This window comes from Lichenostomus cassidix, chromosome 4 (genome assembly GCF_008360975.1).
Source record: "Lichenostomus cassidix isolate B80296 chromosome 4, HeHo_3.0, whole genome shotgun sequence".
NCBI classification, from domain to species: domain Eukaryota; kingdom Metazoa; phylum Chordata; class Aves; order Passeriformes; family Meliphagidae; genus Lichenostomus; species Lichenostomus cassidix.
In genome coordinates this window covers 45,743,821-45,768,210 of record NC_139484.1, presented here as the reverse complement: position 1 = coordinate 45,768,210, position 24,390 = coordinate 45,743,821, and the positions used below count along the sequence as shown (strand labels likewise).

The 24,390-nt window shown below is 35.1% G+C and overlaps 1 protein-coding gene across 12 annotated transcripts in view; it reads right to left on the bottom strand.

Moving 5' to 3' along the window:
• FRYL (FRY like transcription coactivator) overlaps positions 1-24,390 on the bottom strand; it is a 168,718-nt gene that overhangs the window by 10,614 nt on the left and 133,714 nt on the right. For 7 of the 12 annotated variants that reach the window (XM_085059004.1, XM_085059001.1, XM_085059003.1 and 4 more), the window contains 12 exons: positions 23,603-23,773; positions 22,673-22,813; positions 20,349-20,546; positions 18,966-19,127; positions 18,595-18,669; positions 17,302-17,485; positions 14,462-14,667; positions 13,463-13,633; positions 9,319-9,572; positions 6,982-7,189; positions 4,907-5,056; positions 2,485-2,583 (listed from right to left, as the gene is read on the bottom strand). In XM_085059004.1, coding sequence (XP_084915130.1) covers positions 2,485-2,583; positions 4,907-5,056; positions 6,982-7,189; positions 9,319-9,572; positions 13,463-13,633; positions 14,462-14,667; positions 17,302-17,485; positions 18,595-18,669; positions 18,966-19,127; positions 20,349-20,546; positions 22,673-22,813; positions 23,603-23,773 — 2,019 coding nt within the window. The remainder of the gene's footprint in view (positions 1-2,484; positions 2,584-4,906; positions 5,057-6,981; positions 7,190-9,318; positions 9,573-13,462; positions 13,634-14,461; positions 14,668-17,301; positions 17,486-18,594; positions 18,670-18,965; positions 19,128-20,348; positions 20,547-22,672; positions 22,814-23,602; positions 23,774-24,390) is intronic. The other 5 variants (XM_085058995.1, XM_085058997.1, XM_085058998.1 and 2 more) reach the window with 1 other exon arrangement.

Here is a 24,390-nt window from a genome sequence, read left to right as displayed (position 1 = left end):
TACATAGCACAACTGTATGCAACAACAGAAATTCATATTTTACTTGAGGAAGTCTTGCTCAATCATTCCCTGTACTCTGTTTAAGAGAACAGAGTAAGAAACAACAGAACATCTCTAAGAAGTAGCTTTGGAAGATTCTTAGTTTACATTTAATATATAATACATTAAAGAAAAAGATGACCAACAGCTAAAGAAGTACTTCTAAAGAAGTTTTAGGAAAGTAAATTATCTGAGATAATTAGTCACTGCTTCTAAATTACATGCTCAATAACCACTTAAATAATGCACTAAATTGTCTAAATGATGTACTATCAAGAGTCAGAGATGACTGATCCAAGCTGAAAGTTTCTTCCTTCCCAGTACCTTTTATTTATAAATGTTTGAATAAAAATAAAATCCTGACAAAATGCTCTCAAGTTGTTTCAGAACAATTCCTTTAACCCTGTGAACCTTCTTCCTGCTCCAGTCACTCACAAATCTGTGGAAGAAGACAGGCTGACCACAGAAACATGTTACTGAACTCCCTTTTGACAGGAATAAACAACACTCTTTCACTATGATATAATGACAGAGGCTATCAAACTGATACCAGTATTTATTTACCTGGTAAAATAAAATACAAAGGAGTTTTTGATGTCCAGCATGGATTTACATAAATATGGAATGTGGCAGTGCAAAATTGGCTAAAAATACATTTAGTGAATTTGTGGCCATCTGAAAGGGATATAATTTTAACTTAGTATACTTTGATAAATCAACAAAACAATACCATTGGTTATTGCTGTGATAAGCTAGGCTAAATGAGGAGTTGATGTAAAATTCCTCCATGTTTGGATAGTCATCATTCTAATTACACACACACGAGTCCTTTTTTACCCTGTATCAAATCTTCCTGTCTGACTGTGGAGCAAATCAGTTACACCCTCTGTGCCTCAGTGCTGCTCTCTAAAATTAGGAATGAAATACATTATGCTCTCATAGGAGTGCTGACAGCATTATGCATTGGAGATTGCCAGACATTAAATATTACATTGAGTAAAATAATCTTAGTCATTAGATGAGCACTTTGTTTCTGATTAAGCCTACAATGCAAAATGTAGCTCATTATATTAGATCAAATAACTTATTACCACAGAGCAAGGCAAAAAAATGCAGCAACTCTTTAGCAGAAATGCTGGCCTGGATCCTACAAACTGTTTATCTACATTAATAGTGTTGTGTGGCATACTTTAGCATTGGTTTTGAGAAAAATGCATTTCTTTTGAGGTCCTTTCCATAAAAAAGTGCATCCCTAGTCTATTCAATAGATGAGCTGCCGGCAATCTTTGCAAGGCAGAGACCATAATTCCTAATAAACTCACCATGATCAAGAAACATGGAGCCACTTCTGCTGCAAAATACAGCTTTGCCAAGGCATCATGGCTGGAATTCTGGCTCTGTTTTGCATCACTCAAACTTGCCTATACAGCCATTTTCATGGTCTCACAGGCTGCTGAGATCAGTAAAATTCAGCACGTTCAATTTTCCTAGGAATCATACTCTCTCTACAACAAAAGCCCCATATATTCTCTCTCTCCCTCTATTGGTAAAACTGATTGTAGATCAAATTTTTCTTTTGGCTCTTGAAATACAAATCTTACCTGTTTCAGTTTTCTGAAGTTAGTATCTTACTTTCTGAACTTCACGCACAGCTTCACAAAACCAAATACACAGACCCTTGCCACAGAAATTTCCAACTTTTAAACTGCATTGCTTTGGAAAAAGGATATAAGCACTAACATATACCTTGAAAACTAAACTGCATTATTCTAAACAACCCACAGACATCAGCCTCAGTGAGATCCAGCTGTAAGATGAGCCCTAAATTTATGTGTGACAGCTGTACAAGCCCCCATTACTGTTGGTGGAGATACAGTCACCAAAAAGAAGTCTAAAGAGTTATTCAGCTAATCAAGTAAATGTTTATGTTAGGATAAAAGCGTTGCTTTCATGATTCCTTTTATTGTATTGACCTGATCCTTGAATACAACGGGTGTTAATGCACTTAATTGCCATATAGATAATTATCTGTAAATATCTTAATCTGGAGGTGAATCTCTAGTCAAATAAAATAAACCAGAACGTTTGTAAAGAAAAAAGCACAATTATTTACTGCTATTAATGTTAAAAATACTTGAACATTTTTAAAAAAGGACTTTTAAATGAGAAATGTGCTTTTCCCACTGTTAGTGGATTTTGTGCAATGTTATACATTCAAAGTCAATTTCAGAAATATGTGCAACAAAAATGAATTACACATAAGAAAAAAACTCTCAGGTTTAGATTATACACACAGAATAGTAGTAAGAAAAGGAAACAGGATTTTATTTCTGAAGTGTTTTCCCACAGTTTACTTTTAGATACCTGTGATGAGAGATAAGGACCTGCAACATTTTCTTGATGAGTAGGTTCTAATATTTTTGCTTTGAAATGTAAGACACTCACCTGTTCTGCTGCCTCTCTTTTGACATTATAGGTATCCAAGTGTTCTTGGAGCTCTAGAACACTGAACTTCAATGTTTCTAGCAGGCCACAAGACAGTAGCTGGAAGATATAAACAATCACCTCTGTAGTCACATAACATCTGACTATAATCCATACAGTCCAATATCTAAATTATATAACACAAAATCCCAAATTCACATTTGGGAAAACAAACGAATTAGAATTAGCTGGGCACATGTCATTTGTGACACCTTTGAGTAAGTGAATTAACACATGTGGCTGTACCATTTAAATCAGTGAGCAACAGTTTTGATTCCAAAATAAGGAGAGTAGTACGTAGTTAACATGTGAAAGAGAGATTTCAAAGCGATTTTTAGTCCTTTTACCATGAAGACTATTGTTTGATACACACACCACTGTAGTGTGTAGTGTATGTAGAACAGCCTGCAGAAGGAAGGAAAGGTAGTGCTGCTGGATTGCCTCTGCAGGAGAATCCACTGAGGGTTACGTGCCCTTCTCAATATATAAACTATACCACCAACAAAGGCTTCTGCAGTCTGTAAGAAGCAGGACTTTGTCAAAGCAGGAACCACTGGATATTTGAAGAATTTTCTATTATTAATGACTGCCTCTTAACATGGTTTCAGAATCTCTTTTTCCCTCATGGACTGCTACTTTAGCTTTCTTCCACACCGTTTCTCCCTGTAGTTTTATTTTCTCTTGGGTTTTTCTTATTAGTCCTTCTCCTTACACTTGCTGCAATAAACATCTCTAACATGATGCTTCCTCCTTCACACTGGTCGGTCCTTGCACAAATTAAGAGCTCTGTACTTTATCAGTGAGAAGCAATCTGACAAGCAGGTTAATTTCACTTAAATTATTTGGAGAGGCAAGATTTATTTATACAGTATTTGTCAATGTAACAACACTAACGTGTGTATGTGCATGTACACACACGAAATATTTGTGTGCTGTATTTATTATTCCCTTTTATATATGTGTTTGTATATATTTGCTTTTCTATTTTAAAATACACATAGTGGTCTAGTTAGGTACTAGTGTAACTCTTCTTGTGGCTTATTCCAAAGAAATTTATTTATTTGGTAAATTTCTACTGCTTTTAAAGTGGCGTAAGTAAAACCAATAAACATTACAGGTGGTTCCACTGAAACGCACTATCTATATCATGCTTTTTTAGTCCTCATATTTTTAAGTGAGAGCTTAAGAACAGAGTTGGCCTTTAGTATCAAGGGAAAAAACAAGTTAGAAGTGTCCCACACTGGGTGTCAAGGGCAAAGATCCATCCACCTCAGCACTGCAGCTGACAATGTCTAGTGGCAATTGTTTAAAGAAGGGCAAACGTGTAGTGATCCACCCACCCCTGAGTGCTTTCTTAGCCTCTGTCAATTCAATTCAAGCCTCTGTCATATTCAAATGATCTGTCCAGGGCTCTTTCTTCCATGAATTTCTTTAGTGGCTTTTTGAAAACATGTACAGACACCATAAAAAGTGACAGCGTTCCACTGTTTGATTATGTATCACATGAAGGATCTTAGTTCTGTGTATTTTTTAAGTCACTGCTAGCTTAATTTGATCACCCTTACCATCAATTAAGAAATAATTTCTATCACTTATTCATGACAAGACATCCATGGACAGATTTCTCATCTAAAGGGCTAAAAATTGTAGCCAACATACTCATCTCTTACATGGAAGCCACTGTACATATTTCATAATCACTGTGATGTTTATTTCATGTTTTCCAGTGCTACTCCATTTCCTCTGAGAGCAGGGGACCAAAATTGCCCCCAAAATTCAGCATGTAGGTATACTGGGAATATGTACATTAACTCAGTGATGTTTCCTGTTTTGCTGTCTCCTTTCTTAATAATTCTAGTCCAGGGTTTTTTTTATACTGCTGCTGAACACTGAGCTGACTTCTTGCATTAATATTTATTATAACCAGCATTTTAACTTGCATGACAACAAACAATTCAAAGTCTTCTTGTTGCGTCTTTGTAGCAAGAATGTTCTTCTCATGCATTACTGAATATATACATAAAATAATATAAAAAGGCAAAGTTGCTGCTAGATTAAGTAGTCTTCCTTTTTCTCATCAGTGCAGAGAACATAGAATAAATATGAACAAGCAGGGAAGGTAAAGAGTAGTAAGGGAATTTAGGTGATACCTACTATCAGTAAGTCTCTTTACTGTTCACTGTTATAGCTGGAGCCTGTTTTTTGAGAAAATGCATTTCTCACTTGTGGTTTCCAGTGTTTATGATACATAGCAGCCACTTAAGATTATAATCCCCTTCTGATTTCAAAGAGCTTGGGTTTTTTTACATGTAACATCATTTTGTATGTTACATGAAATGTTTAAGCAGACAGATATTCCAACATGCAAGTTTGAGATTCTTACCGTTTCTGCGTCCACAAAGACCGTTGGACATTCTGAACATAACATCATCACTTCCAGAGAGCTTTTAAATTTTGTTCCAATGCGCTGTAGACTTTCGCCAAGAAAGCTGACTGAATCATTTGTTATAGATACAAACTTTCTTTGAATGGTCTACAAGTCAAATCAGAAAAACATTTACCTTATATTGTATTTTACTACTCCGCAGGCTTTTTACGTAAGAATTTCAGAGTAAATTTCCACCATGACTGCATATATTTTATCATTAAATGACAAACTAATATATAATTTTCTGTTTATGTAATATTAGCTCTGTAAAATGCAATAAATCAATAAAACCAGCCAGTATATCTATAAAGACAATTACTCCTACATCTAGGCCTCTAGCCTCAGCATAGCTGGACGACTATTTTTCTTTATGTAGTACAGATAGCTCGATTTATTTTCAAGTGTTTGTATTGCAGATAATTATACAGAATTTTATGAGTCAGTATGCAACCTGGGTAGCACAATTTGTGTCCAAAACTGCCACCTGCAGAGTTTCTACCTTCTTCGAAAATCAGTCATGAGTTTATCATGTTTGATTATGCAGACTGTCACTTAGCCTAATGTAACACTGTGCTCTACTACAAACTATTTCATTAATCCTGGAAGTTTTATATGTAGAATAATACTCTACAAAGATTATGCAGACAGCTGCAAAGTTAAACACAAGAAGAGAAAGCCAGAAGGCAAAATGGAAAGGTCCAGCCAAACAAGGCCTCATGAGAATCATTTGATCATTTTAACCCTCTTCTGTACCCAGTAACAACTCCTCCGGAAGATTTTCTGTTCATGCTTGAACACTGGATCGCTATTGTGCACAGTATCTGAATTTTCAGCTGGCTGAGGGCTACTTGTTAAGCCAGGTTTCATGTTTCTTCCTAGCTCCCTCTTTAATGAACACAAGAGAATATGAACTCTGATTTTACCCCTTTCAGGAAATTAATAAATGTGTGGAAACCAAATGCAGCTAAGCTTAAGTATAATAGAGAGAAACCAAATCCCTGACATCTAGATGAAGCAAAAAGACAAAAATCTACACTTTGTAACAAGAATTTCATGGCACTGTGGCAAAATACTTAGTTCAATATAAAATGGAAAACAGGTATAGATGTGCAAACAAGTTATTCCATGGGAAAGGTGGAGTATGAATTTTTCAGATTTAAGTTCCTGCCCATACACATGGGATAAAATATGTGTTAGTGTGGGTCTTTCACTAAGAAATTTATTATGATATGCCAAACAGCAGGCAAAATTAATATTAGATATAGAAGAAAGGGCTGGAGTCATATGGTCTTGTCCTGAATATGCTCTTAGCTCATCTGGCACATTGCCTGTACATAAAATAGATTAATTATACTTCTCCTATCCCACAGGAATTTGCAAAGAATCATCACTTTGAAAACGTAAAAAATTCATCCCCTACATATAGGGAGGAGGGAGCCAGAAAAATTAAGCCATAGACCTGTTGTGTTGAGTATCAGATCTATGAGGTAAATATAGTTAATGAGAGGCATTTGAAACATCCAGCTCCAGTGGATCTCCTGGTGTTTCAATTACTTCTCTGCAGAAAAAACCCCTTTTCTCAGAAGACAGATGCAAGATAAATTTATTAATGTTTGTCATGCTGTGATCCCATAATAGTGACTCCCACAAAAAATACAAGAGAAAGACATTAATTCTGTAATCAACACAGAACCTGGGTGGCACTGAGAAAATAAAAGAAGAGTCACAACCTGAACTAAGAGCCTGAAAGGAACATTGAACTGAGTTTTTTGAGTTTTTCTCAATTTTTGTTTATTTCCTGAGCAGGTTCACTCCTAGACAATGAATACAGCAGATATCCAATGGAAAGATAGTGTAGGACAATGTAATATTCTTTTAGCAATGTGTTTTTCTGGTCTGCTTTTGATTTGCTTTCTAAAGCTTCTTGCTACCATAATCTTGCAGCTTTTGCAATTTCAAGGGGAAGAACAGTTTTAAAAGTAGGATGAAAGGATTTCAGATGAGCAATCATACACTGAGAATTCACTGACCTGAAACAATCTGGAGAAGACATGAAATGTATAGACAGCACAAGATCCATCTGTATCTGACAGCATTTGATTGACGTGGCAGCGCCAGGCTTGCTCTTCGTCATCATATGCCACTGGCTGGAAAGCTGCCAATATGGCAGAAAGAAATGGTGAAGGAGGAGGGGAAGTTTGTACTTCTGGGAAACCATCCTGTTCTTCTTCATCTTGGCTACAAATAATAAATAACAGAAATTAACTCCTCAACAAGGTTTTTGGGAAGAAAAAGCCACCTTCATTTTGTTAAGAAGGAAAAAATAAGAATTTTGGATTCAGAATAGCATTTTGTAAAATACATAATGGATCAACTATGAACCAAAAAAAGAGTAAATAATCAAAAACTATTGCTACTACAATATAAAAAATTGCTTGTACTCTCCAAAATTTACTAACATGTCAATTCTACACATAACTACAGACAAAGAGATATCTGGAGGTTATAAATACCTATATACAGCACTACATATATGTACAATACTAAGAAACTAGCATTTTTTCCTTGCCCCCAATAACTGAATTAACACCCAGTTCCTAAAGTTTTTATTGATCTGAAAAGATGGTCCACCAATATCTGTAAGAAGTTTTAGCCTTCCTTAAGGGAAGCACAAGAGCTCATTTAGCAGTGTCATACTACTTTATAACTATCTTAAGTAACATAAGCAAATGGAGGTAGATCGAAACACTTTCATTTTTACAGGCAATCAATTTAATGGGCCTTTGTTCACAGAGCACTGTGCTATCATACTTTCCATTAGGCACCAAACATCCAATAAAAATGTCGAACTATCAATTTATCAATGCTACTACTTCCAATCATTAACATAATGATTAACTTGAAATTTTCTGAATTACAAAGGATGATACATTGTGAAATTTCTTCTTGTATAACACAGCACAAATATGTGTAGGAGGATTCCAAGTATGAAAATAGTTTATTAAAATAATTTTTTTGAACACATACAGTTTTCATCCATGACAATTGCCTCATCCATAGCAGCAGTAAGTACATCTTAAACAAGACTTAAACAAGAACTGTAGGTGCTGGTTTTAGATACATTCATTTTAGTAGCACAAAGCTCAAAAGCTAAGACAAAACCCTTTTGATTATAATCTGTAAGCAAAGCTTCAAAAAAGATTTTCAGATATTTCCTATCTAGTGTACCAACCCTACAATCAATCACCTCTGTCACTCTTTAGACTAGAGCTATGGGGTTTTTCATTTGCTTGCTTAGTGTAAATAAAATAAAACCTTAAGAGACTTTTCAGTTGCAAATAAGGAAATAAACTGCTTTTAACTTGTACCAGCCTTGATTTCTCACAAGGCGTAATACACAGGTCACACTCAGGATCACAAGAATCAGTTTCTCTGTCTCTCCCAGTAATATATTCTCAAATGACTTGTCTTTTACATATACTGCAATGTTCTTTTCTGAAAAAACCTCATTAAAAGATCTCTCTGAAAGGATGTATGTCAAGTCTATGTTCCTATATACATCAAGTCTCTGTATTATTGAATCTAAACCTCTGAACAGATTTTAAATATGAACAGGACTATGAACAATTTGGATTTTTTTTTGTTTGTCTTTTGGTCTGTGCATTTTATTTGTTTGTTTGGGACTTCCTCTTCCTTTTCCTTCCTTGTTACATCCAAGGACTTTAGAGTTTTAAATATCACTTAACCAGCTAGAACTAACTTTTCCTCTCAACAGTTATTTTTGCTCTCCATATTAAAATTTTAAAAAACGTTATTTTACTTTTAAATGTCTTAGAAATAGGCAAGAGACTTATTAACCTTAATAATGAAAACAAACCTTGGGCAAATTCAAAGACAAAATTACCTGACTTCCACAGGAGCTTTGATAAAATTAAAAAAAAACACCAAAAAAACAACCTACCAAAAAAAACCCCAAAAAACCCCTGTTTTTTTCATGTCTTTGGTGCTGCTACAATTCAGGGCAGTTCAAAAGTTTTTATCTGTTACACTGTTTGCAACTGATTTTTCACATTTCTGTCCTACTGATGGTGAAGGAAAGTGCTAGATTTCTTTTATTCAAGAATTCTCATGTTTTCTCGCACAGCTGTTTTCCTTGTACCAGAAACAACTGCTGAGAAAAGTACTGAGTTTAGCTACTATAACAGGAAAAACCAATCAACTCTTACTTCAGATACACAAACCATCATTTTTATATTCTTGTGTTATGGGATTAATGGAAATCTCCACATCATAGGAAAACCTACTTTGTTTGATTAACGCACTAATACAATGTAATTTCTGTTACTTATGATCAGTATTAATCTTACCTAGACAAACCAGAGAAGTCAGCTTCTTCTTCTTCACATCTCTCATCTAGTTCTTTCAAAGCAAGAGTGACATCCTCTTCACAGACAGATTCAGAATAGCTTTCAGGAGCTGCTGCCTCTACCAGTTCTGGGGTCTCTTCCAACTCCAGAGATTCGTGACAGACCAGACAGTCTTGCTGTTCATGTAGTAAGTATGACCCAGTGTCTTCACTAGCGGTGCTAACCTGTTCATCCCTTACTGCTGAACTGCATTCCTGTGAATCACACATCCTTTCATTAGTATTACTGTCAGGGTTTATGTATTCTGATCAGTTTTTACGATGATAAAGTAACAGTTACAAAAAATTATTTACAAACATTTACTTTAACAATTCAGCTCTTTGGCTTGTTCACACAGTTTTACTTGGGCAAAGACAGGCAGCCTATTTGTAATGTTTACAACTTCTGGTAAACATTAATATCCTAGAATGTGACTTATTTAGAGCAAATACAATTTCTCAAATATATGTAATTAAATCTGTTAGAGAATACTGACAGAAAAATACATAAACTTAGTGAGATCAAACAAATCCAAGACTTTCATATTTTACTTTTCTAGGTAAGAGTCAAAATGACTGCCTCATGCTTGCCTTTGGAGTCTACAACGAGTACCAGAACATTTCTTGGCCTTTCCACTCTCCAATTTAACAAGTTTCTAAAGCATAGCTACTTAGCAACAGTGGAAAAGAGACATTCCACTGCTTTTATTATTTTGCCATTACTGCTAATATGGGCATCTTTAAGGGTTTTACCCTGAATCTCTTAACTGTAGGCTTTCATTAACTGGCAGCTACAGAGAGAGGATAATTAAACTCAGGTGGGTAATATTAGAATGACCCTTTCTCCCTTCCTCCATTAGCATTATTAGGTTCATTAACATCACTATATTGAACCAACTAATTAAGATTCATTCAATTTATGATTAATTCATTTGAAACCTTTTTATTGGATTTCTCTGTGGAATCCACAGAGAAATCGCTATTTCCTAAAGGCACAAATTATCACATATTTTCATTCTTAGTATGCTGGTCTTCCTCTAGTGGCATATCCAAAACTGGTCAATGAACCTTTGGATGGCCTTTAAGCATACACATCACTTCATGGCTTTCATCAGTCAAAACAGATCCTCTGACAGACAAAATAACTGTACATGTAATAGAAAAGACAATTCAGCTTTAAACAGAACCACGTAATTTTCTTTCACAGGGATCCTTACCAAATCTCACTTTGGCTATGGTATTCCTCAATGTGACACTGCTGCTATTTGACACAGCTAATAACTTCACTTCTAATGCCTCTTTTGTTAAAGTTAAATCTGGATTTTTTTTGCACAGAACAATCATTTTGTCCTGCTGAGCAGCTGAGGCACATGGGAATGCAGGGCACTTTCACAAAACCACAACAAAACAATCTGGATTGAACCAACAGACCATTTCTGTTACAGATGTTAACGTAAGATACAGAGCTGCACTGATCATGACTGGTAAATGTACATATAAGAAAATGTACACTTTTTGAAAATAAACTTATTATTAGTTAATAAATTTACTGCCAAGTTTAAGTCTTTACAGTAACATGACTTCTGATTTTGTCTTCTGTGTATCATTGGACATTACTACCAGTATGAACATTCCTTAAATATCTTAAAAAGGTGATTTATATAGTTACATGTTAACAATGCCACAGAAACTTACGAGAATGACTTCTTGTAAACCATTCCCTCACAAATCTACAGTGTGAGTAAAATAGAGAATCATTTTAGCTAGAAACTTTCATATTAAGCTTGTAAAACTTAATAAAATTATTCATTCTCACACAGATTGTAAATTTTCAACTGGAATGTGAAATGTCTTTTTGCGTTTTCTGAGAATCAGCCAAATACATTTAAGTAACCTATTTATTTAAATATATGATCCCTATGAGACAAAGAACTCAACTCATCCAACCAGCATACTCTTGTTTGTAAATAATGGCTTCAATTTTTCTCGTCTTAGATAAATTTTGATATATTCTTATTTATATTGAAAACACTCTGATAACTGACAGTTGGCATACAATGAAATGCTTGTGCTGAAAGCGTTTTATACAGAAAGTGCAGTAGCACAGGAAAAAACAACTGCCCTATGCCACTAGTTGTACAGTGTAAGTATTCAGAACAAAATCAGTTTTGCTTGCTTCACAAATATTTCAAAATGAGTTGATAGGGTGCATATTTTTCAAGCTCATTCTGGTAAGAGGCATAAAGCCAGCTCACTTTTTTAGCATTTTAAAATCCAGCCACAAAGCTAACACTTGTACAGTAATAACTTTAAGTGTTTGAATTGTGCTTGAAGAAACCTATGTATTTGTCCAAATCCCATATTCTAACAAGCACAAAATAAACCTGGAACACATCACATCTAGGGAGTCCATTTGTATGTACTTGCAGTATTTTTTTTAATATACAGCAACTTCTGAAGCTGCCTAATCATGGAATTATTTTACAGCCCAATTTAAATGTTTTCAATATTTTTTAATGACAGTGGTGCTGTTCTGTTTGAATATTTTTCACCTGGATTATAGCAGTATAGTGATTTTATAAAGGGAACTGCAGAAGAACAATGAATTCTAAGGGCAGTCTTGGGAAGAACTGTGAAAATGTAAAAATTAGTTACAACTGAAGATGTACCACAAGCCAACAACGGAGAAGACAAAAGTCTTATTGTGGTGAATTTCATTCTATAAAATTCCTTCTTATATATTGCTTCTTGCTTCTGAAATCTTAACATTAAACATCTATCCTGTGTGGAAAAAATTCATCCAGATTAAGTGTTCCTCCTCAAACTAAATTCTATTGGATCAAAAATGCACATTGCAGGTGAGCATATGAAGTGACAACAATTTGTTTGACAATCTATGCACAGGTGTTCTGAAACAGTTGAGAATTTATCACCAGCAGTGTAATGAAACACCTTTTGTAAAAAGCACACAGATAATCATTATGGGAGAACATGAAAAAATGTGGGGAAAAGCACTTTATGAACATCACAATATTACACCTTTAAAAGGTGAGGGTTTTATGACAGGAGATCACATCCATTTTCCATTTATTGTACTCTTTTGTTCTTACAGTTTTCTTCATTAAATATTAGCTACATTTGAGGTCTGCCTGTTAGTAAGAGCGATTTTTCTAGTAACAAATAGGTAAACTAGAGGCTTTAGAAACTTGAACTAGTCAGTAGACTGTTTAAACCAAGCTGGCTGAAGACTCATGCTTGTAAGTGTAAACAATTACACTGGTTAGTCAAGTACACATAGGAATGGTTTAATTTTCTGGAATACTCAATAAAACCGCATGTATTGTTGAAGATGGGATTAGATAACATTATCCAAATAAAAATAAGATTGCCAGAAGCATAAATAATTTTAACTGAATAGATAAGAAGTCCACCTACAGCAAGCCACAAGAAAAATTGTAGCAGATCAGAGTTTGTTTTAAATTAGGGGTGTCTTTTTAAATTATTAAAAAGTTTTAAAACACAATAAACTGAAGTACTCACAGATTTGCAGGCGGCCATTAGCTTGAAATCTGTCTCAGTCCACATGGGCCTTTCCAAAAAAGTATACCACTAGCATCTGTAGTCCTTTCTAAAGGATTATTTAATGGAACCAACTGCTAACACAGCTGGCCTGAGGTTTTATTCCCATATAGCACCAATCACTTTAACCCAAAGAAAGCAAAAACCAAAAAAGAGGGGGGTTGGAGGCGGGGGCAGGGGGAGGGAAATAAAAAAAGTATTTGAAAGAAAATGTCGCTCAAGAAGGATTTCAACCATATCAAGTAAAAGCATTTTGAATATTAGCCTGTTTCATTCTGCACCATGAAATGATCATGATCAGCCCTTCAAGAATATTTTTAACCTGTGGTAAGTTCCTTCAGTCCATCCAAGTAGTCTCCATACTGAGGGAACATTTTGTAAGAACATGCCAACAGGTTAGAAATATTAAAAGCGAAATCAACTAATCACTGTAACAGATGAAAATTCAGTTGAAAAGAAAGCCAAAGTTGCTACTAAAACTAGAAGGAGCTCAAATCAGCCATGCACCAGCCCACATTTCTCCCCACCTCAGGCAGCTGGTTGCTAGAGTTATCTAGAGAAGAAGCCTCCAAACTTGGGGTCTCAGTTCTGATTTGAAGCACCTCTTCTGTTCCCACACTGCTAGTGGAATCTTGAGACTGAAGTGATAACCCAGCATGATCTGACACTGTTTCATCTATGGCAGAATCACTGATTAACTACGAAGAGAAAGAAAAAAAATTCTTCACAGGAAACACAAACTGCAGGTAAAAAATACATCAGCTTTGAAATAGGCTGTTTCAGAATTTTTAGCTATTTGAAATTATTTATATATTATGAATTTCACAGCTTTACGCTGAAACTACTACAAGCACCACATGCATTTATAAAAAGTTTTTCCTTTGAGGAAAATTATTTATTTTCTTGTTTTAAACATTTTTTGCTAGACTGAAACCACTAGAGCAGACCTCTTTGTTGGGAGCAACATTAATAAAAGCTTTCCCTAAAGTCTCAAAAGCAGCATACTCATCAAGCTGCTCCCCATCGAGTCTTCTTAATTTATGTAATGCAGAGAGACTTCTGAGTGGCCAGCATTCTTGATTTTCCTCAGTTATATGTACACAGGCTTCAAAATCCATAATTCAATTAGCAATTTCCGTGGTTAAACACAACTTAGACCTCCATTTTACCACTTAATACTCTTGATCTTATTTAGCATTTGGGTTTATTTTTTGGTCTAGAAATCCACAAAGACACACACTTTTTATATAACACATGCAATTTTGTGCTTGTATTTAAACATATACAGTAAGTATAAAGACACTGAAAAATTAAATATTGTACTAAAATAATAAATCTGTTACGTACCACCAATGTGGCAAAGTAACTTTTTTCCTTTATTGATAATGTTATGAAAAAGAAGCTTAGCCACATTAATTTAGTTCCTTATTACATCACTTAGGCTCAAAGTGTGAGCCACATTCATCCATTAGATGTGCTAGGGAAAGCTTAAGTGCTCAGATTTTGTTCACTGAAAAATAACTTACCATCTGCGACCGAGACAGTATCTGACTCGCAGTCAGCGCTGCTTCTTCTTCTGAAGACTCATCAGTATCTTCCTGGTTGGTCAAGTTCAAGCTGGGTGTGCTACCAGAGTACTGACATTCCTGAAGGGACGGTGTGTCTCCTTTATCAATGCTGTCAAGAGAGCGCCTGCGAACGCCCCAGTTGAAGTTGTCCATGCTTTCACCCTGTAATGAAAAAGTTTGCACACATATGGTATGTACAAGTTTCAACATAATTAAATTAATACACAAATGCAACAGAGAAAACATGAGTACTGAATGTGTCATGAACAGAGTTTCAATCAGCCCTTTAGGTTTATTAAAATTTTAAGTACCTTGTTAAATATTTGTAAAGAAAATATATGGCAAATGAAGTAGGAATCTTTTTAATATCTTCTTGGAAAGTAACTCACTATGTAATCTAGAACTACATCAGTATTGATTTTATAATCTGACTAGAAAGTACAAACACATCACAGACAACAACAGATGAACAAGCCAGGGCACCAGGCTGCAACTTACCTGCAGCTCCTGGTTAGCAAAAAGGAAAACACATATAATTAGAAAGAACGAGGACAAACACTTAAAGATACTCTAGAACCAGGGAAAAATGTTTTATTACATAGGATTTGCCAACAGTAAAAGACTGATTCAAGCTCTGAAAAAAAGCTTTAGCCAAAAAGCTAGTATTTAAAATAATGTCTCCTTCTAATGAGATTAAAAAAAAAAAACTGACGACAAAACACTAAAATCAGCATGCTCATGATACATTTTCTCTAGCGTAACATGTAAAGCAACTGTTTCAACAAACATTGATGGAATTCTTTAACTAACACACATGAATCTATACTGACCACATCCAACTGACAAAGTACTATCAACAATAATTATACACATGGTGTAGAAAAGATGATGTTGTCACTAACTGTTTTATCAGCTACTTTGCTTCAGTTTTACAACGAGCACACTGAATACCAATAGCTGGATCCATTCTCTGTGCATTTGCAAGCTGACATACTTGGGTTTCAAATATCCATCATACTAAGTGACATCCATAAAAAACACTGTTATTTTAATTCACAAGTAAAATAATGATCTTTGATTTTATCAAGCACTTTGTCAACCTTCAACAATTCAGCTAAGTAAATGGAAAGGCTGGTGAAGTTCACTTCACCAGTCTACAGTTACTGAAACACCATGTCTAGCCCTAAATGTGGCTCCAAAACTGCCTTAACAGAGTATCTCTTGTGGTGACTTAAGAAATCACCATGATGCATTAAATATGCAATGCAAACAAACCACTTTGTAATCTCATTCGCTTAGTGATTTCTTTTGCTCAAAAAAAAGATGAAAAGTTATGGCAAAGCAAAAGAATTTCAAGTACAACAAAGTTCTACTACTGTGGGCTGAAGCACTTAAGTTTAATCTGAATATTACTCAGATTTTAATGTAAAAGCCCCAGTTCATACTGTTGACATTTAATTATTAGCAATACAGAACATTCTATATTTTTGGTGAAAAAGTAAGCCAGAGCTCTTATACCAAGTGCACAATTTATATGTAACCCCTTAAATTTGTACTATCTGTGCTTTTAATTTTTGTTCTCTAGTACAGCAATACATGTTGTATTCAGGCAAGTAATGAAAAAGAAACTGTCTTTTCTTAATTATGATCTGTTATTAAAACAGCACAGAAAATGAAGCTAAAGGTTAACTTGGTTTGGCAAAGTTTCCAACTTTTGCCATCCTATCTGCAAAGTCCTGTCTAGTGTTAAAATAATGTTTTATTACTACTGAGCCTCAATTCTGAACTGTTTGACTACTTGTATTCAATACAGGAAATGGTGTCCGTATAGTGTGTGGTTACATCTATGCAACAGACCATAATGAGCCTGTACTTTTCCTAGAAGGTGCAAATACTGGCTGAAGTGAAGCAAAACACACGAAGCAGGAGGAAAGTGAGATAAAACTATAGAATTACAGGGGAAACCCCAGGAATCTAGACCTTTGTAAAAAGGTCTAGATAAATCAGAGAAGAACAATCAGTGTTTAGATAGGCAAATATTCTTAGCAGCTTGTGGACTCATGACAAGCAAGGGTCTCCATTACTAATTAAATGTTTTGCTTAGACAGTAACAAAACCACTGCAGGAAACTACAAAGCATTTAACTTTTTCGTCCCCAGTCCTTTTACAGTCATACTTTTAAGCTTCAGCAAATTCTGGTCTGAAGCCTTTTATTTATCCAAAACAACAACTGTTAGCAGAATCTTTACTATTTCTCAGGACTTAATTTTGTTTCACCTCCCCTCTCTCTTTTTGACAGAAGGAGAAATGGAGGAAATATAAGAACTGCAATAAATCAGATATGATCTAAAAGTCAATGCAAGCAATTATAGAGAGCAAGTCAATTGTATATAATGAGATAGTGTATCATACAGTTTGTTACTTTGAAAGCCTTCCATCAAAATCCAGAAACGTATCAGAAACAATGATTATGCCATTTTCCTAACACACTTCCATAATTAAGTTTTTTCCTGCATGGTACCCAGGTGTTCATGCTGTCATTGGCTTACATTGTCATATCACTTCACTTTCAGATAAAGTCACTTAAATTCCTCCAAAAAAAATCAACTCTTCCCCCCAAAACCAGCCAACAATTTGCAACAACTTAACACTGCAAAGTTTCTTTATCTAAGTTCCATCATGTCATAAATTCTTCTGAACTGGATTAGTTAGTAGAGCTGCCAATTCCTTAGAATTGCACCAACACAACCTTATTTTTAAAATGTTCTCAAATGGAAATACACAGAAGAAACCCCAAGGTCTCACCTCTGCATCTTCCAATTCAACATCTAAAAAGTCAAAGTCTTTAAAAACTCCAAATTGTTGTTCACTGGTATTGTCTTCTACAGCCACTTCCTCCTCTTGAATCACTTCTTCTGTTGCTGAAATTAGACTAGTTTGTTGATCTCCAACTTCCAAGTCTTCATTAGAAGAAAACACAACCTGCAGATATAGGTAAAAATAGAAATAAGAACTTCCAATTTCTTTTACTCCCAAAGTCAGTTATCCTGCTTCCTGCCATTTAGTGGAATTAGTGGCACCCAGCATGAGTACCCCTACACTGATAATACTTTCCTTCAAGACTAGGTGGATTTTAAACTACATCTTTTATTTAGTAGTATCATTCGCTCTTTAATGCAACTAACAGTTACAAGGTATAAACAGAGAGAAAAATATATCACCCAACTTTCATTTTCATAACCACAATATCAGTCAACAAAAAAATCCATCATAATAACCATACACATGACACAGACCATATTGTTTTCACCTACAAATTTCTGTGGAAGAACTGTACACCTTTAAAAGGGATGCAGTGCTGGCCTACAATGATGATAACCTTCACAAATGACAGTATTTCCTTTATTTCCATGCAATGTTCTTAAATCTCTTCAGTTTCAGCTTTCAGGCATCTCTTTTTACTTATTTTAACTTTCTCCACTTGATTAAAGAGCCTTCTCCCAGTAAGAACTAATATGCCAAAATAAAAAATGTGTTCTAGATGCTAACCAAGTTAGGTTATTCACTTTATTTTAAAAATTGGCAATGTCATTGCCACCATCAAGCGGAGTATGCCAGTGGGGTTCTTTACTCAGAAGTAAAACTATCAACCTATTTTTACTCAACAGATAAGACTACTGTTCTTATAAATAACCATGTTAGTTTCAAGGGATATGATACACTGGTTATTTTCAATGGGTTCTATGATATTTTTAGTACAGCATCAACACCTTTGCAGTCCTCAGGTACTGCTACCCCTTCTCTCAAAAGCATCTATAAAGGGCTAGATAGAGATTTAGTGAGAACAGCGAGACCTAGTTCAATCCCCTTTTCTAGCCAAGACAACCATGTCCACTGGAATCCTTGAAGAATAATAGTAATGCATTACTTATGATTCCATCTCTTTTTAATTCTTCAGTTGGATTTGTGAATTGCTGAATCAAAACTAGCTTCTCCAAATATGCTGTTTGTAACTTCCCCAACACCTAAAAATGTAACAGCATTGCACTACTTGAGTTCAAAAACCAAAACAAACCACCATCACCACTTACTGAAGGATTCTTGGGAAGACCAGAATCTGGACCACACAGAGAAAGCACATTCATTAGCTTCTCCCTAGTCCTTCTCTGAAAAATATATCAAAGAAAAATCACATAGCATGGCAGCTGCTGGAGGTCCACATAAAAACACAAAACATCTGCATTTTTAACTAGTCATATTGCATACTGACATCCTCTAAAAAGAATCTTTAAATTTTTTACTTTTCGCCAGTATCAGCTTTTAGTTTATGTTGTATTCATTTACTATTTGTTTTGCTAAGACACAATACAGACTTCAAACAACACTTCAATACTTTTTTTTCGTTATACATTCATAAACACTGACTCTAATATATGCAAAAAGTGTTTGAGACACAATGTACCTGAGATGGCTGTGGTCTCTTCCAGCTAACAGGAACCAGTGCATTTGAATTGGAGCCTGACGAAGTTGACGAAGTGCTCCGGGTCACAGCAATGACTTTTGGCTTCCCATTTCTACCAGCTGCGCTGTGTTGATCACCATACTTATTTCCAATAATTGGTGTCTAGTAAAGTCAACAAACACTTTTGTAAAATTCAAATCCATATCAGTACAGACTACATATTTGACTTTAGAATTTAACATTCTGTGAAATGTAAGAGGGTTTGTCTCTTTGTAAGCATTCTGTAAAGCCTGTGTCTAATCCACTGAGCCTTGGTACACTGGGAAATACAAAGCTGAATACTTATACCCTACGCAGCAAGCTGCCATTCTGCCCACTTGTGCGGTTTTGAGTTATGCGCATTTTATGCTGACAATCCAAATCCAATTATATTTTTAAACACACTTTAAAACCAACTATGTTCTAAGGTTAAAAGATGCAAAGCTTCTCTGTAGAATCATTCCCTGACATGAACAAATTGTTTTCACAGACCAGCAACTTCACAAACACACACACACAGACACACACACTTCTGAAAAAGCAATGATCAGATTCAATCCTTTTGACAGCAAATGCTAATCCAATGCACTCCATGGGAATTCATCCTGTCTTTCAATCATTTGCATGCCTTGAAACTTCAGTAGTGAATTCACTTACTAATTAAAGTAATGTTCCTAAAACATCTGTATCTCCAATCATTATCTAGGGTTAGCTTCAACCAGGAGCTCTAACTTCTGATCACTTCTAAAGTTTCTAAAATTTTCACGTCTACATTACATTGCAGTCACTTGGTCACGCTACCCTTTTCAGACATAGCGTGAGTATCATTTGAGTAGGGGTGATATTTTTAACTACAGGAGGTTTTTCTCCAATTGTATCCCTCTTACACTGAATTTCCTATATTTTTTATCCTATTCCTTCCTCTAAGTTTCCTCCCCCTTCCAAAGTCACGCCAAAACTGCAGTAGAGGGTTTTAATCCTCTCAGCCCTTGAATGCACAACCCTTCATTTGTTGAAAGCCTGGTATGTTCAGTTGCAAGCAGCAGCCAGCTGCATTGTCTGCTCTCTGACACAGATGAGATATCCTTGAAAATAATCTTACTGACTTTTAGTAATTAACTCTCCAGACATTGCAAAGGGGGAAAAGGCAAACACACAACATAAGAGAATTCAAAATTTATCTTCCAGTATGACTCTTATGTACAAGTACGTAAAACTTCAATTTCTGCCATTGTTAAAAACTACGTATTTTGAAACACATAAATGTAGAAGGCTAACAGAAAATAACCCCTGAGCTTGTAACAGCAAGTCATTAGTGCACTCTCATTTAAATATAATAATTACCTCTGATATATCAAAATGAAAATCTAAGGTCTTCCCAGGTAGCTCCTTGGAGACATTATTAAAAATTTTAGTGAAAGAGATTTCAGGAGAACCTATGTCACCTCCGTAAGACTTTGGAATATCATTAGGCACAACCAGGCTGGCTGACCGAGACACCACCAGTTTCAAAATATTAAGGGCTTCCTTCCAATATGGACTCTAAAGAGAACATACACAAATCACAAAACAATCACTTCAGCTAAGACAGCAACTTTTATGTACAGTAGCATTTTGCAAGAATCCCCAACCCAAAACCTCTGATCTTTTACACATAGTTGAAGGTGCTAGCACAGGTGGGAAGCTTCAGACCTTGAAGTACCAGGAAAGCAGTGGCAAGGTATTTGGCCATCCCATGGGGGGTGGTCAGGTCCAGCCAAGCAGGCTCAGTAGCTCCAGGTCACTGGGCTAGCCACACCAGACTCTGGTCTACTCCTTCCCTGTTGTTAACCCATATTTTTACTACTGTTCTTACTACTGTCTGAAGCATCTGCCCTTCATGACCCAGGAGACACAAACTGATAGTATTTAACTATCAGTTAACCACAGTAACTGATAGTATTTAAGCTAACTATTCCACCTCTTGGCATCTTTATTTCACAGTTATGAGCAGAGTAAAAGGAATTTGAAACAAGCAAAACTATTCTGTGCTTGAAATGCATGAGGAAATGCAAAATATTTTAACAAAGAAGAGAAAAATGTAAAAAGTTTTTATAAAGTATCAAACTAATGGAGTGTTTAAAAAAAGCTATGAAAAAAGTGTGAGAATATAAGAGGCAGAGCCTGAGTTAAGTGCACTTTCCTTAAAAAGATTATTAAGGCACTGCAAATAATTCAGTGGTTTCAGTTACACGCACTGTGTAGTGAATCAGAAGAAGAGAGATAAAATAAAAGCAGTTTTGTGTGAAGGTTAAGAGTTATGCTTCTAGAAATGCAAGGATTTTGCCTCAAACTTAAATCTTCAATTTTCTGAAATCAGCAGGATGTCTGCTTTTTTTTTTGTTTTTAAATTAGGAGGCCATGTTTGTTAAAATATTTTTTGTTGCATTAAAAAAAATAAACACCATGTCTAACGCTCTAAGTAGTATATGCTTTATGCTTCTTTGGAAATAACGAGTCTTCAATAATCTCCTGAATTTCTGTGCATCACAAACATAAGAAAAGGAGTCTCAAACTGGAAATTTCCTGTAGCAACCTAAATTTACTTACACCCATTGTGATTGCAGAGGACTGAAAAAACCCCAAGCTTAGTAGCAGCACATTTAAGCTGCATTTAAGCACATTAAAACATGATAATCTATGATCTTTTATTTAGTCATTTATAGTAACTTATTTTATTATATCGAAAATATGTTAAATTTCTCTGGAGTATTTTCTGCTAGCATCGTCTTTTGATAGCTTATATCTAATTAAGATTATATTCCATGGTAGAGTGGTCTTGCACAGAAAGCTCAGAGAGGTTAGAGGTGAAGCAAGAAGCTGCCAGGCCATAAAAACTACAGTCAATGCTAATCATAGCATTTTGCCTAATGCACTCTGACAGGAGCACAATATCTAAAGTACATATGCATCAATAACAAAACATTCAGGGAACACTTAATTATGAGTAAACCATTTGACTGAAATACATTTGGCAATAATGGAATTCAGAGAAAAAAAAAAAAAGAGAATGTTGTGCACTGAAATGGTTTTATGCTCCAGGCATTTTGATAAAATCTTTCAGCAAGATGCTAGACTTTCTTCTGTGAAATAGATTTTCAGTAAATTTGTGTTTTGAGTACAAAGGCTTAATTCACCCCAGGCAAAACACTGTGGTTCATCTTTTGGGGACTTTCTTTAATAAAAACTGTACTCAATTTTGTTAAGATGCACCTTAAAGTTCCTCACGGATATGTTACTGGAAGTGATTTAAATATACATTTAACCGTAAAATTTTCTTTTGAAAACATATACACATAAATAAAACATTTGTGCAGCTTAGCAGTAAACATTTCCTTATATTTTAATAGTTGAAGGATCATCTTCTCTAACTACATATGATGAGTTGCCTTCATCTGTAAATAGATGCACATTCACCCAGATAACTTGTTCCACCAGATGCAATCCGATTGGACAAATACAAAAGCATCTACTGAATTAAGTACCTAGGAAGAGAAAAACTCCTATGGAATCTGACTTCAAACAACTATTTTTATATCTGAAATAAATCCCCCCCAAAATTAAAGTGTAATTTTGAAACCATTTCAATATTAAGCAGAGAGGCTTTTACAGTTCTTCAAAGTACCTACCTGAACATATTTACCAATTACTTTTATGATTTCCAAATTAAACTGCTTCACTGGTGCTGTGGATAGGTCAATATGACTCAGAAGACTGTAAATTATCTGCAGCAAGGACTGTTGCATACTGGATAAGCCTTTCTCTAACAGCTAAAAAAATGGTTTTAAAATACAAAATTTAATTAGAGCCTTTAACGGTAGCAAAAAGTGAAAGCGAACATTAAAATACAGCTAAATTCCACACACATTTATTTTCCCCATCAAGAAACTTAAATGTACCACTTCCTGTTTTTCAAACTTTTCATACTAATTCAAAGCTACACCTCAAAGAAGGTTGGTAAATGCAATTTTACAAACAAAATAAGTACACAAAAAATCATTCATAGGAATGAACAAACTTTAAAAAATATCTCCATCAGTTTGAAGTGACACACTTCAAGGACAAGCTCTACAAGCTTTTCACACAAGGTGTGAAAACAGCTTTCCTGTATGAATGGCAAGCAGAATAATATACTGATCTCTATAATTTAAATTATCTTTCATATATTATGCACTACTTACAATTGAACTTTGCAATTATTTTTTAAAGTTGCAATAAAGACATGTACAAGGCTAAAGAAGGTCTCTTAAAATTTGCATTAAGCATATTTTGCTAAAGCCAAGACAGTGTATATTCATTAGTACAGAATATAAAGATCTACTGCCAAACACTACTCTCACAAAAGGAGATCTTTCATTAGAGGGATTAACATTTCAAAGGATATATAAATTATTGCACTCCAAAATGGCAGCAGTCATCCCTTTCCTATATCCTAGAACATTTCAGTAGTATTTTCCTGTTATGGAAGATGTGCTTTATTCCCCTCAATATTCAGAACCATGAGAAATTAGGAATTGGCAATTAACTGTGAACATGAGGTACTTTTAGTAAGTATTTACCTCTGCAAGGTAAGTTATGAGGTTAAATGTGGCATCTGAGAAAGAGTCATGCAAATATCTACACACTACATTAATCCAGTTAGAACAGTCTCTGGAATAACTGTGTGTACTGTATAAACTCATCATATGGGCCAGATTGGCAAGAGTTGGTGACTTCTCCTCAGCACAAACCTGAAAGGCAAAACCACATTTAATTATGTTAGAAATTATTCTTTTTAAATACAAGTTTTACGAGTCGTTATGCACTTTTCCCAGATTTCACTCCATTATTTCATTTCCAAGATTTCACTCCAGTTATTTTCTAATAACTGAAATCAAACTAATCACACAAGCATGATCTACAGTTTCTATTGAATTCTGGTACTGTGGCACCCATGTTCCAAATTTATCTACTTATCATATGTTTGGTATGACCAACCAGTACCCCTTGCTCTAGTAATGCAAGGATTTAAGAGCAGCAGTAATTTCTGGATTTGCATTAGGCACATCTTTGAGATGGCCTGCACACAGCTTAGTGCTTCACATGTCACAGTCTGAGCAGCCTGAGGTCAATGCCAGACAGCACATTCCTATGCCCCTTTCCACATTCTTCCTCAAAAGAAAGGACATTCCTTAAAAGAATTGTCAGGCCAGTGCAACAGCATTCTGGCTGACAATTGCTGGTGTGCACCATGTACTGCTTTAACAGCCACTACTGTTCAAAAATATTTTAAGGTGTATTTCACTGGGTACAAGTAATAGAAAGAACATACAACCTTTTCTTCTCTGTCTACCAGTCTGAAAGGTAA